Here is a 13,643-nt window from a genome sequence, read left to right on the forward strand (position 1 = left end):
AATCTCAAATTTTTAAACTTCAGTTTCATGTTTTATTCTTTCTCATATATCTATATCTATATCTATATATATATATATATATATATATATATATATATATATATATATATATATATATATTAGTTGTATACATATCAAAGATGCACCTTAAAAGTTATTTAGTAAAATGTATAAGAATAGTATAACTTGATAGAGTGTATGAATAATAATAGGATTAGTTATGTTGAGATTAACTCATATTTCCTGTTTGATTTAATTTATTAAGGACAATTCTATCTCTAATTATGTTTATCAATAATGTATTAATTGCTTTTATATTGTTAGTATCACGGTTTGTTAAGTATTATTTATATACCATGTAATATTGAATATGATATATAACTAACTCATGTATTATTAGTTATAAATAAATTTAAATTATCACCAATCAAATACAAGTGCATGACCATACAAGTTTTGTTATAAATGATAAAATATTAAACAAAAATAGCATTTGATAATTAGCATAGTGAGATTTACAATAAAGGTGTCCAAATAATACCATAATTTACAAAAATATGGCCCTCGCTTATTTTATATTAGGTAATTTGTCCACTCTTTTCATAGGCATGAGAGACTTATTTTAGCCTTAAGATTAATAAAGGATGTTTGTATTTTTTGTGCTTTCTCAATTATCTATTAAGTAATTTAGTTTAATGGATATATATATATATCCTTCGAAATGATTCATTGGTTTGACTTGAGATTTTCATTTTTGAAGGTTTTTACTTTGAAATTTCTCGTTCGTGAAAGTAAGATGTTTATCTTTTGGGTTGAGTTCGTTATATTAGATTTAATTAGTGCACGTTACTTCTCTTATATACTTTATGAGCTATGACATAAGAGCAGAGATCTTGTCACGTGTTCACCCACATAAGGCTACAAATTTCCCCTTATCATAAGAGTTACATTAATATCGACAAAAATTATGATAGAATGATAAATATTTTTTTTATTCTTAATCAATATCTCGAATTCAAGTTACAAAATAATGCGGATATCGAACCTATGCACCAAATGTCTTTTTCTCACAACCAAAAGTCCAAAAGTTCCAATTTCTCAGTGTTTAGTCATTTCAAACAGTCAAATGACAACAAGCACAGCCTCTTCATTCTTGTTTTTGCTCTGTTCTTCTTCCTAATCTCTTCTCATTCCACTTCTCTACACTCAACCAATCCACAATGACAGCAAAATCAACTAACCCCATCTTCTTCTTCACTCTGTTCTTCCTCATTTTCACATTAACCCCATCTTTTTCCATTGAGAATGATGTTAAATGTCTTGAAGGTATCAAATCTGCATTTTCTGACCCTTTAAACAAGCTCTCATCTTGGTCATTCTCAAATACTTCTGTAGCTTCAATTTGTAAACTTGTTGGTGTTTCTTGCTGGAATGAGAAAGAAAATCGCCTTCTTTCTCTTCAACTTCCTTCAATGTCTTTATCTGGTTCACTCCCATCTTCCCTTCAGTTCTGTTCTTCTCTTCAATCTCTTGATCTCTCTGGTAACTCTTTTTCCGGTCCAATCCCAGTTCAAATCTGCTCATGGTTACCTTATCTCGTCAATCTCGATCTCTCCAGCAACTATTTCTCCGGTTCCATACCCCCTGAGTTCATCAACTGCAAATTCCTAAACACCCTTCTGCTAAATGACAACAAACTCACTGGGTCAATCCCATTTGAGATCGGCAGGCTCGACCGGTTGAAACGGTTCAGTGCATCCAACAATGGCCTTTCCGGTTCAATTCCTGATGATTTAGACCGGTTTTCGAAAGATGATTTTGATGGGAATGACGGGCTTTGTGGGAATCCAATTGGATCTAAATGTAGTAACTTGAGTAACAAAAATCTTGTTATTATTATATCTGCAGGTGTTTTTGGTGCTGCTGCATCACTGATTCTTGGATTTGGGATTTGGAGATGGTTTTTAGTTCAGCCTAGTAAGAAAGATAGAGAATTCGGAGACGGTAAAGGTGTTGGTGGTGGCGGTATCAATGATTATTGGATCGATAAATTGAGAGCTTACAAGCTTGTTCAGGTGACATTGTTTCAAAAACCTATTAATAAGATTAAACTGAATGATTTATTAGTAGCTACCAATTCATTTGCTAGTGAAAATATTGTTGTTTCGATTCGTACTGGTGTTTCGTATAGAGCTATGTTGATTGATGGATCAGCATTGGCTATTAAGAGGCTGAGTAGTTGTAAGTTGAGTGAAAAACAGTTTAGGTCCGAGATGAATCGATTAGGACAGCTTAGACACCCGAATTTAGTCCCGTTATTGGGATTTTGTATTGTTGATACTGAAAGGCTTTTGGTTTATAAGCATATGCAGAATGGTAGTTTGAATTCGATTTTACATGGTAATCTTAGTACTGGTAGTTCTGAGCTTGGTTGGTTAGCAAGGGTGCGCGTTGCTGCTGGTGCAGCTAGAGGATTAGCTTGGCTTCACCATGGGTGTCAACCTCCGTATGTGCATCAATACCTTAGCTCGAATGTGATTCTTGTAGACGATGATTATGATGCTAGGATCACGGATTTTGGGCTTGCAAGGCTTATTGGTTCTACTGACTCGAATGATAGCTTGTTTGTGAATGGGGATTTGGGAGAGTTTGGTTATGTGCCTCCTGAGTATTCGAGCACGTTGGTTGCTTCAATGAAAGGGGATGTGTATAGTTTTGGAGTAGTGCTACTTGAGTTGGTGACAGGGCGGAAGCCTGTTGGTGCGGAGGAGGGATTCAAAGGTAGTTTAGTCGATTGGGTTAATCAGCTTTCGAGCTCAGGACATAGTAAGGACGCGATTGATAAATCTTTTGCTGGAAGTGGTCGAGATGATGAAATTTTACGAGTTCTTCAAATTGCATGTTTGTGTGTGGTTTCAAGGCCGAAAGATAGACCTTCGATGTACACAGTGTATCAGTCCTTGAAGAGTATGGTGAAAGATCATTGTTTCTCTGAACACTTTGATGAGTTTCCAATCAACTTGACCAAGGAAAATCATGATCATAAAGATTAGGTTATAGCATTGAAATGACTAGATAAATGCTCATGAATTTTGAATATTCTAGTTATGGCATTTGTGTTTCTTGATAAAAATTTGTATAGTTTGAGAAGCAAATGCATGATCTTTGTACTTTCTTGACACATTTTTAGACAATCTATGTTTAAATGATTCAGTTATGAATGAGTACTTCGTTGAAATGCTATAAATCACTTTACAAAGTGGTTCTCCATATCCTAAGTTACAACAACATACTCGATGTAGTTTCACAAGTGGAGGCCAGTGTATATAGATCTTACCCCTATTTCGACAAGTTAGAACAGTTGTTTTCGAAAAATGACTCAGATGTAGTTCCACAAGTGGGGGCCAGTGTATACAAATTTTATCCCTACTTCGACAAGTTAGAAGGTTGTTTCCGAAAGATCCCGAGTCAAAGTCCACCCAAAAAGAATATCTTTATGTGGAATAGCTTATTTGTTTATTAAATTCAATCATCAACTAAAATGGTAATTGTCAACATTGAGTTTCCAATTTGGACCACTTTAAAACATGGTGTATGCACATCAAATTTACCCAAGTTATAGAAGTAAATTGTCAGAACTAACCTTAACCACTTAGATATATGCTCAATTCTGAACAGAAACTCGTTCATCATCTGATTACTTGTACTACTATTTTACTTGAGTACCTGATATTTTTCACCGATATGAACTTGTCAATCAAAAATCTTGCTTAACGGATAACGTTTCAAGTAAAAGGAGAGAAAGATGTTGAACATTGAGCAAATGTGATTGCATTAGATGACAAACATTTCCAAAGTAGACATAACCAAAATTGTAGGAAGAATACAAGGGTCAAAATTGAGTTAAAAAAAGGCAAAGGACAATAATAAAGAAAAACACTACTTCCGACCTTAAAACATGGGACTCTCGTGATATATTATTTATGTGTTTGTCTTCAAGTTGAATAAGATTATATTGGTCAATATTTTTCTTCAATGGACCACACAAAAATTTAAAAAAATACTAACAAATTGTGTCCCTCTTTTTATGTAATCTACCATGTGAAAGTCAGTGTCTCTTTTCCCTCCCTTTCTCCCCATTGTTTTCTTTGCCTATCTTTAAAGTATTTGAAATTCGTAACGCTCGTTCTAAGTGATTTATGTATGGGTGAAATTGTGATTAGTAAAGGACGAATCAAATTGTGAGATATGATTAGATTAAGAGCGAAGAGGTGCTAGTTAGGGGGAAATATGGAAGGTTCATTCCTAGTGTGACTTGATTTTTCATATTTGTAATTGGATAGGATATAATACCTTTTCGTGAAAAGGCCGTCGTGTAACTAAATATCGTTATAACAACTTTTGAGGAGATCAACAAGCAATCTCGAGTCTTGTGCCAATCTGGAGATCAACAAGCAATCTCGAGTCTTGCGCCAATCTGTTATCGATTATAACTTAATTGCAATGATAGAATTTAGGCACATGCAACTAAGCTAAATAGTCTTTTCAGTGCTAAATGTTTACTAATTAACGGTTCGATTCTTTTGGCCTATAACAAAATTCCTTTATAAGAATAGAATACATTAGATTAAAAATTCAAATACATTACACCTCTTTGCTTGTATTTTTCTTTTTCTTTTAGTAGATTATGTTTTTGTAATAATCCACCACCTTTATAATTTTCAAGCTTAAAGAAAATGAATTCAATCAATCTTAATCAACATATCTTTAAATTTTCTTTTTTTAAAAAAAGAATAAATTTTATCGTAACTTAAAATAATATTTTTCTAATAAATTATTTAATGTTAATAATCAAAAATATTTTACAACACACCAAACTTAACAGAAGACTAATTAATCTACACATACATTAAAAATATATATGAATCAAATATAACCGCGATCACCATATCTTACAAAGTTATATTTATGAAATTACTTAAATCAAATTATAGTAAATTCTTATATAAAAATTTGAGAGTATATAATAGGATCATTGCGCACAAAATAGATATAATATAAACTATAGGGGTTCGTAATATAATTTACCGAAACTTAAGAGGAGATCTGCGAATTCAGAAACCTCCAAATCGAAACTTCATCGGCGGTGAGAAAACGGAGATACAATCAATTCTATGGATTCTCCATTTTCGCCGGCAATTTATCTCTTCATCATCATCTCCTTCTCCTTCTCCTTTCTTTTAGTTTCTTCATCTCCGAATTCATCCCTAGGGCTCGACGCAATCTATAATGGCGAAGCGGAACAAAGAGATGAAAGCGGAATCATAAGGCGTAGACATCTGATGAGCTTTAAGGAGACGCCTATTGGTACAAATATCACTTATGATTGTTCTCCTTCTGGTCCTTGTGTTCCTTGCTCGTACTCCGAAAAGGTTTTCTCTCTTATTTCCTTCGTATTGATAATTGATCATTGTTTTAGATTTGAATTTTATGCATCTTTATCATCAGTTAGCTGAGGCGTATTTGCTTGTAGATTTATATGATCAATTAGGTAGGAAGAACTCCAATTTTGCTTGTTTTAGGAAAAAATATGCCTGAATAGACCAAATGAAAACAGTTGATGAATCAGATTGTAGTTGATCGATAGTACTTTGGAGGTAGAGAAACGTGTAGAGTGTAGACAGTTGACACTACTTTGGAGGTAGAGAAACGTGTAGAGTATGTGCAGACCTTACTACTACCTTGGAGGTAGAGAAATGGGTAGAGTATATGCAGAACTGACCACTACCTTGGAGGTAGAGATGTGAAGTTGTTTCTGATAGACCCTCAGCTCAAGGAAATAACAGACGTAGTTGATCCATAATGAGGTGGTCAAATGCATAACATATTGTTGTTTAATTTATTTATTATATCTAATGTTGTTAATCATAACAAATTTCTCGTGTGGAGAGTTGTATGTATTGATATTCTTAGATTAAATACAGATTAAATGTCAAATTTCTGTCATGGCTATAACATAATTAAGTGAGATAGTAAATTGGAGCGCTTATTGAATTGTATAGGGAGAAGGAGAATGATAATTGTTATTGTCTCAAGTAAGCAAAGTGATGTATAGATACTGCTTGTTTAGGTCGCATTCTTTTAAGTTAAATTTGTGATGTTTTCCCAATGTGCTTTCAGAAAGATGAAAAGTATAGGTGCAGTGAAACTGGATATCGTATCCCTTTCAACTGTATAGAGATTAAAGCTAGTACAAAGGAAGTGAAAAACAAGAAAGGAAAGAAGAAGCGATCTGCTTTGGAGGACACATATACTGCAGTAAGGCCACATGCCATGAAGCACAATGAACAAGCTCTTACCTCCTCGGTAAGACAAAGAAATTTGCTGGACGATTCATCCTCGTCAAAGAGTGGAATACATACGTATATAACTTATAGGAGCTGTGTTCTTTCAATAAATGAGGAGAAGCTGTCAGTACTTGGGTTTGAGGTAAGTACATACTTTTTCTGCTTTACATAACTGTCTTGTGGAGAATTATCCAATTTACATTCTGCAACCTGTTTAGCTGTTTCTTTCAATATGGTTGCTGGTTTTAGTATTCAGAAATCATTTCACTGCTATCCAAAAGCAAAACATGAAATTGGATGATTGTGAGATCCATATATTAGAACTAAACAAGTTTTAATAGTGAAAGTTGATGAGGCACTTTATAGAAAAAGAACGTAAGTTATTGAGGTATAGAGAAGTAATTGAAGACCACTCAAGTTAATTGAAGGACTTTGAAAGGAAGGAAGGAGGCTTAATGCATTTCCTCTCTAAATGTGAAAAAATATAACTAGGTAAGTAGAGGGGCATATTGCAATTCGTGAAACTTTCAAAGAAATATTTGAATAATCTGTTATCAGAAAATGGAGAGGATATTATCAGGACTTATTATCCCCAATTTCTGTAGATTCCTCTTGGATTGTCATGTGTAGTCAAAATATAACTTTAGGTTGAAAAGTTCGATACTATTAAATTTAGGTCGACTGACCTAGTCGTCTTGTTTCAAAAACTTTCTGGGTTTTGTTTCCTGAATGCGTGAAACGAACCACTCCTTTGGTGGGGCAAAGTTACCTAGTACATGTTTTGGTGAGAGATAGCAAGTATCCGATCGAATAATTAAGGTATACACAAGTTGGTTAGGACACCATTGCTATCAATTAAAAAAATGATGTGAACCATTTTACAAGCTTGCCTTAGGTATTGGCTGCTCTTATACTGCATAGGGATAAACGAGTTGTGTGGTGTTATTCTCTTTAGAAGTGTGAGATTTTTTAGGTAAAGTCAAAGCTAATTGGGAGATCTTTATCGTGTTTTCATGGATTAACATGTTCATTTCCTTCTTCACGCGTGACTGAACTTTCAAAGTTAGCTGTCTCACTGTGTTTCGATATAATCATAAGAAGGATGATTCTCCCACACAACTTGTGTCAAAAGAAGACCTATTATACTTGCAGAACAGCTCTGTAAAAGAACCTCATGGCTTGAGTTCAAAAACAAGCTCTTTCTTATTCTGTAAATATTTTGGATTTAATTGAGAATATGCCTGATTCTTATGCCAAGCGGTTTAATTGGATCTGCATTATGTAGGTGATTATGCTGGGTTTACTGATTGTCAGTGGTTCAACCATATACTTCAGAAAACGGCGAGCAGGCGCTGTATCTGGTGCTGGGCCTGTCAGACTTCCAACTAGTTCTCGATTCTAACTAAAAATCTGTACGTTTGCAGCTTAGGATTCTTTTTTAATCTTCTTACTTTCTTGATTCAAGGTTGCAATCCTAGTAGATTTGTTGTTTAACATGTTTGAATGCTTGTAAAATGTTGTAGTAATTGATTCTATCAATTTTATAGTTAGAAGAAAATAGAGAGTTTGAAGAGTAACTCGATACTAGATATCCAGTTTGTACTGTATAGTCCTTCGAACCTTTTGAATCCAGAACATTCTAAGTCTACTATTTTCCCTTCGCATCTTTGTATGGTTCACAGCAAAATTAGAATTTTCGAATTCATTTAGTTTTTCCCCCTCGTATATGTTTAAACTCTTATTTCGAAATGACAAATGTATACAAGTTAAAGACGAGAATTTTACTTTTATGGAGAATAGAACCATGTATGTGAGCTTATCTAGAAATTATTTTTATGAACACTTTTGCCCCTGGGTATGTAGTATAAGTAAGACTGACTACTCACCACATATGTCATAAAATGACTAGGGAAGATACAATTATCTACAAACACATGCCTCAAACAAGTTCTTCGTTTCCTTTAGGAAAATTACCAAAAGCAAATGGTAAAAAATGTTTTATAAGGAAAGCCAAAACCTAAATTAATTGGTTCCATCAACAGATTCAGGCGCCAATAGCCATTGGCAGAGAAATTGGTACCTGAAAGAACCTGCTTTCTACGATAAACTTTAATAACAAATCACAATGTACCATGTTATTGCTGCTTCTTTTTGCAAAAAATTATACGAGACAAGAGACACTAAGGGCTTTTTGTCAAAACTCTGGCGAATCTACGGGCATATGTTAAAAGCCAGCAGCAGAGCAAACTCCAAACAAAACAATGATGATGATACTAATCCTCAAATAACATAACCTTTTTTTTTAAAGACACATCTACAAGATACGATACTGATGGGCTACAAACAGTCAGCTCAAGTATTCGGATTACAAGAAGTAGTCTGGAGTCTTCCTTGTAGTATCAGGCTCAATCTGTCGTGGAGCTGGGTCAAACTGAAGGAAATTCTGCTCCATGTTTTCACTTATTTCTAGGATTGCAGCCATATTACCACAGCGATAACAATAGTTTGGAGCACTAAATACTGTTACAACATTCTTATCCTGCCAAAAACAACCAATACCATGTTAAAACTACAAACTAATACCTGAGGAACAAGAAGTTCCACTGAAATGAACAAAAAGTGGAATTTTTCCATTAGAGGTAGGGAAGAAAGTGTTCGGTTTATATCTACAGACCTGACACCAATTAAAACCTTCCATGACAAGCTGATGGGCTCTAGAAATCAGTGAGAGACCATTAGTGTGATTAAACTGAGATGCTATATCCTGTCCAAATGTGTAACCAGCCCCCCGAGGTGATATTCCCCAACCACAGCGATCGTCTGGATCAGACCATAGGAGATCACACATCGGCCCTTCATGTGGCACCTAACAACCACAACAAAGAAGCAATAGTCCGGGATCAGTAGCATTGCCATAAAAAGATATAAAAATCATGAAACAATAGAAGTGACTAGAGCAAATAGGTGCCGTCCGAGCAACTAAAAGATAGGAAGTGTTATGTAAGTGGATCACATTCACTGTTGAACAAACTTAACTACAAGCCTCTATGTAACATATACAGAACATTGCCAAACCTATTCTACAACACATTAGAAAAGAAAATGAGACTCTTTCGAACTCATCATACAGAAATAAATAGTTTTCTTCCTGTTCAAGCCTTGATTTGTTTGGTTATATCTGTAGTCAGGTTGAATAAAAAGGATGTAACCTACATACGTAGTCCTGTTGTGCCTTAATGATCAATTTTGTTAGGTAAATAGGAAATTAACTTGATAGCTGATAGATGCTGTGGTGGGTAGAGCAAGAGGAGGGAGAGCAGGCGGTGACAAAATACAACGCGGATTAATTTAACATATCATGAACATGTAAAGTTTGAATTACACAACTATCTCTATACCTCTTGTATACGGTCCAGTGCTCGGATGTTATCAAGTGTATCAAGGGATGGTGAGAGTCCTCCATGCAAACAGAATATCTGCAATTTTGAGTAAATTAGGCTTGTTAAAACTCGCCAATAATAATGTTCAAGTGAATTGCCAGTTCAGTAAGATCTCAAACCTGACTCTCTATGAGTGCCGTCAATGGTAGATAATCAAAGAGATCAGTGAAATACTTCCAAACATTGGCATTTCCATACTTCCTCAAACATTCATCATAAAAACCATACCTAACAGGAAAAGGTATCTGTCAATTAATGCAAACATGACTAGAACCTGCAGTCATATTGTATTCAGCATAAAACAAATAGGGAAAAGCTGATCATGAGAAGCAGTAGCATAGATGATTAATCCCCACAAGACTGCCCAAAAAGTACTTGTCAAATAAAAAACTAGAAGGATTGTGTAGAGATACCTTCATTGATAAGTAACCATAAACATCTATCGAGTGGTTAAAGAGCAAAGTCGCTTAAGTGAACCTTGTGCTCTGAAGAATTATCAACGCAAAAATGGAGGGTGTGTAATGCCCAAGTGTGACTCAAGTTAACAATGCAAATCCTTTGGTTAAAAGATATCTAAAAACACATGTGAAGGAAGATACACTTCCTAAAAGATTTAGCAACTTTAACATTCAAGCGTATAATATGGCATCATTGTCCAACTACTCAGTTACGATATCCTCCTGTTGAATTTGATTGCTAAGTTTTTCTATTCAAAGAGCTTCATGACTTCAGAGACTAGGGGTGGTCAGTGGCAATAATAGGAGCTTGACTTCAGGCAGACATGATCTTCGCATAGACCCTTATAAACAATTTTGCTTGTTATGGTAACCTCACTCGCCAGGAACAATTATAATAGTTCTTACATTATCCCAGCAGTTCAACTAGACCAATTTCTATAAAAAGCTTAATCAACCTAATCCTTGGGAATTTTAGTAGTCCAGTTGGTTGGCTACCTGAATTTTCACCTGTTGGTGAGGGTTAAATCCCCCAAAATACTAAGAAATAAGAAAGAAAAAAAACTAATCATTATCAGTGATCAAGGTTCACAGGAGCTGGAAAACCAAAGCAATGAACAAACATGTCTTGTCAAATAGCATGGGGATGAGAAGGCCATCATTGGTTCTCCAGAAGTATTGCTCCCTTCTCATTTACATTACCTAAGTACATGTTTTTGCTGCATAGAATTCAAGAAACACGTTTGTCTTCTTGCTCTCTTCAACTTCTTACTGAAAACCAGGAGTTGATAACCTGAATTCTTATGCCTGACCTCCATGTTCCTTTTTTATCTTCTTTTATTTCGGGAAAGAGGGTGATAAATGGAAAGAAGAGTTGTACTGGGTACATTTAAGAGAAACATCGATCCATTATACTCACTGCTTGAGTGCGATAAGAGCATAGACATTCAAGAAAGGATATTTGAGCCATATAAGCGTAGAATTTACATTGCTACTCTTCCCAACCCCAAGGAGAAGCAAAGAGGATACTAAACACTGCAGGAAGTCAAAATAAGAGAAATCCAACAAACTGGATAAATTTTAAAGGAAGTGGCATCTAGGAACATCCTATACAAGTAAAAATCAAGTGACACTGTGACAGGAACACATATAAAAGTATCATACACCAAACAGCATAAAGTAGACCATTACCAAATATAAAGAGTGCACCAAATGGGAAAACATTTACATACTTGGGCAGCATTTCATATTAAGTTCTAAATTCTTGTAATTGGAAAATTAAACAGTTCAGTAGATTAAATGGAAAACATAAGAAAATTGCAGAAACATCTTCTTCTTCTTTTTTGGATAAAGTAGAATTGCATAAACATAAAACATCCAATGTCATACATAAACCAGATCATTTAAGCAATGGAAAAGAAGGAACACCTGAATATCAGCTGTTAACTAAGACCAATTATCTTTTCAGACAACCTCACTTACGCACTTCAATATGAACAAAATTAAGTAACTCACACTTGAGTGATCTGTCGGCTTTCATGGTTTCCCCTAAGAATTGTGATTCTATCTCTATAACGAACCTTCAAAGCAACCAATAGTGAGACAGTCTCGACAGAATAGTATCCACGGTCTGCATTAATTAGGCAATTATTAATGATAAAACAATGAATGCTAATGTACTTGACCAACAAGGAAACCAAGGTACTAGTCAACATTCAAATAAGTAAGCATGAAGAGGTAAGATAGGGAACAATCAAAAGAAACAGTAAAAGGTGAATAAAATGTACATTGTCATCGATGTATATGATAAAATCCACCTTAGATGCAAAAATATTTGGGAAAAATAAATTAAAAGGAAGCCTCTAACTACTATCAAAACAGTCATTTAAACAAAAGACAGTCATTTTATGAAACCCATGCTTATCAGATGTAAGTTGAGAGAACACTGCCTTTTCGGTTAAACTATAACAAATGAAAATGAGTTGCGTTTGGCACCGAAAGAAATATACCAAATGAAGAGAAACATCTCCCACATTTGCCTCCAAACATTATATCAATGCCATGACGTTACTTTGTCATATTCGAACCACCAAGCACATTAGAGATCCACATCACAACCACGCGTCATCATTCTCGAGGATAAACGACAAATAGATCAAAATAAAGCTTCATTTTTGTGACACATCATAGTAACACTACCAATAAATGAACAAACAGCCAAACCACATATCATCCTTATCATGAATACTTTGAGAAATACAATACTGAAATCACGGCAAACCACAAAATAACCACCATAAAGCTGCTACTTTGCAGCATCCTTACACTTCACAATCTACTTGATACACAAAAGCACAAACTTTACTATCCTTCAAGTGCTGCTTACATTAGCAGAAACACTCATTTCTACATCCTATTTATGTCCATTCACATTCCACCTATGTCACTACAACAAATCATTAAATGCATAAAAAAATCCAACAAATCATATGCAAATTCCTATCACAAAATGAAACCTAATCACCAAAACTCACCAACATAATCTCCCATGAAGAGATAATTAGTATCAGGAGCGTTGCCGCCGATTCGAAAAAGCTCAATCAGATCGTAAAACTGTCCATGGATATCACCGCACACCGTCACCGGACATTTCACCGGTTGCACATTCCATTCCTCCACTAGTATCGCCCTTGCTTGTTCACACAACGTCTTCACCTCCGCCTCCGATAACGGCTTGCACTCCATCAATTGCTCGATCTGCCGATCTACATCCGCGTGCGACGGCATTTTTTCAAACAAAATTATCCTCTACAATCACCTGCCTAAATATTCCTCACCGCTTCGATTAGCAAAAAAAGACCCAAAAGTCCTCAGATCGAATCGAGGTAAAATCCAATTGCTATGAAATTGACCAACAGAATCGGAGTTTTTGCACGCCGAAGATTAAAATCAAACAGAAATTAACGATTGGAACATTGATGAAGAAACTAGGGTTTCAATCTCTGAATCATCTCCTGTTTCTGAAATTCGTCTCCATTCATGCGAAGCTTCTCTCTACTGTGAAAATTGCAGCAAAAAGGAAAATGAAAATGTAAACAATAGGCATAATTAGCCTTATGAACTTTGACACCTTTATTTGAGAAAATGAACAAAATAGACCTTTATGTTTAGACTTTATTCAAAATAGTCCTTCAAATATATTGGAACACTAATATTTAATTATTTTTTATGTCATATTTTTATAATATTAATTTTAGATATAAAATTTAGTTTTTTTTATAAATTAATTTTTTTATATGCGCCTTTTTAAAAAAATTAAGAAGTATCATATGATATAATAACTTCATGTATTATAATGCACAATATGATAACTATGTGTCATTAATGATTTCACTTTTATT

General features: G+C 34.6%; 3 protein-coding genes across 3 annotated transcripts; 2 read left to right on the forward strand and 1 right to left on the reverse strand.

Annotated features, from left to right (window-relative positions):
- The first annotated feature begins 1,032 nt into the window (after window positions 1–1,032).
- On the forward strand, window positions 1,033–3,247 carry LOC101247820 (probable inactive receptor kinase At1g27190). Its single transcript, XM_004238690.5, has one exon. The coding sequence runs from the start codon at window positions 1,221–1,223 to the stop codon at window positions 3,051–3,053; it is 1,833 nt and encodes a 610-aa protein (XP_004238738.1). The 5' UTR covers window positions 1,033–1,220; the 3' UTR covers window positions 3,054–3,247.
- Window positions 3,248–4,971: 1,724 nt separating this feature from the next.
- Window positions 4,972–8,007, forward strand: LOC101248102 (uncharacterized). The gene is made up of 3 exons (XM_004238691.5): window positions 4,972–5,432; window positions 6,181–6,489; window positions 7,633–8,007. The coding sequence occupies exons 1-3, from the start codon at window positions 5,175–5,177 to the stop codon at window positions 7,747–7,749; spliced, it is 684 nt and encodes a 227-aa protein (XP_004238739.1). The 5' UTR covers window positions 4,972–5,174; the 3' UTR covers window positions 7,750–8,007.
- Window positions 8,008–8,426: 419 nt separating this feature from the next.
- Window positions 8,427–13,315, reverse strand: PP2AC1 (protein phosphatase 2A catalytic subunit). The gene is made up of 6 exons (NM_001247587.2): window positions 12,777–13,315; window positions 11,758–11,872; window positions 9,907–10,015; window positions 9,746–9,823; window positions 9,022–9,213; window positions 8,427–8,886 (listed from the first exon to the last, which is right to left on the reverse strand). The coding sequence occupies exons 1-6, from the start codon at window positions 13,027–13,029 to the stop codon at window positions 8,713–8,715; spliced, it is 921 nt and encodes a 306-aa protein (NP_001234516.2). The 5' UTR covers window positions 13,030–13,315; the 3' UTR covers window positions 8,427–8,712.
- Window positions 13,316–13,643: the final 328 nt, after the last annotated feature.

The sequence above is a fragment of the Solanum lycopersicum genome, chromosome 5, assembly GCF_036512215.1.
Source record: "Solanum lycopersicum chromosome 5, SLM_r2.1".
Taxonomy (NCBI): Eukaryota; Viridiplantae; Streptophyta; class Magnoliopsida; order Solanales; family Solanaceae; genus Solanum; species Solanum lycopersicum.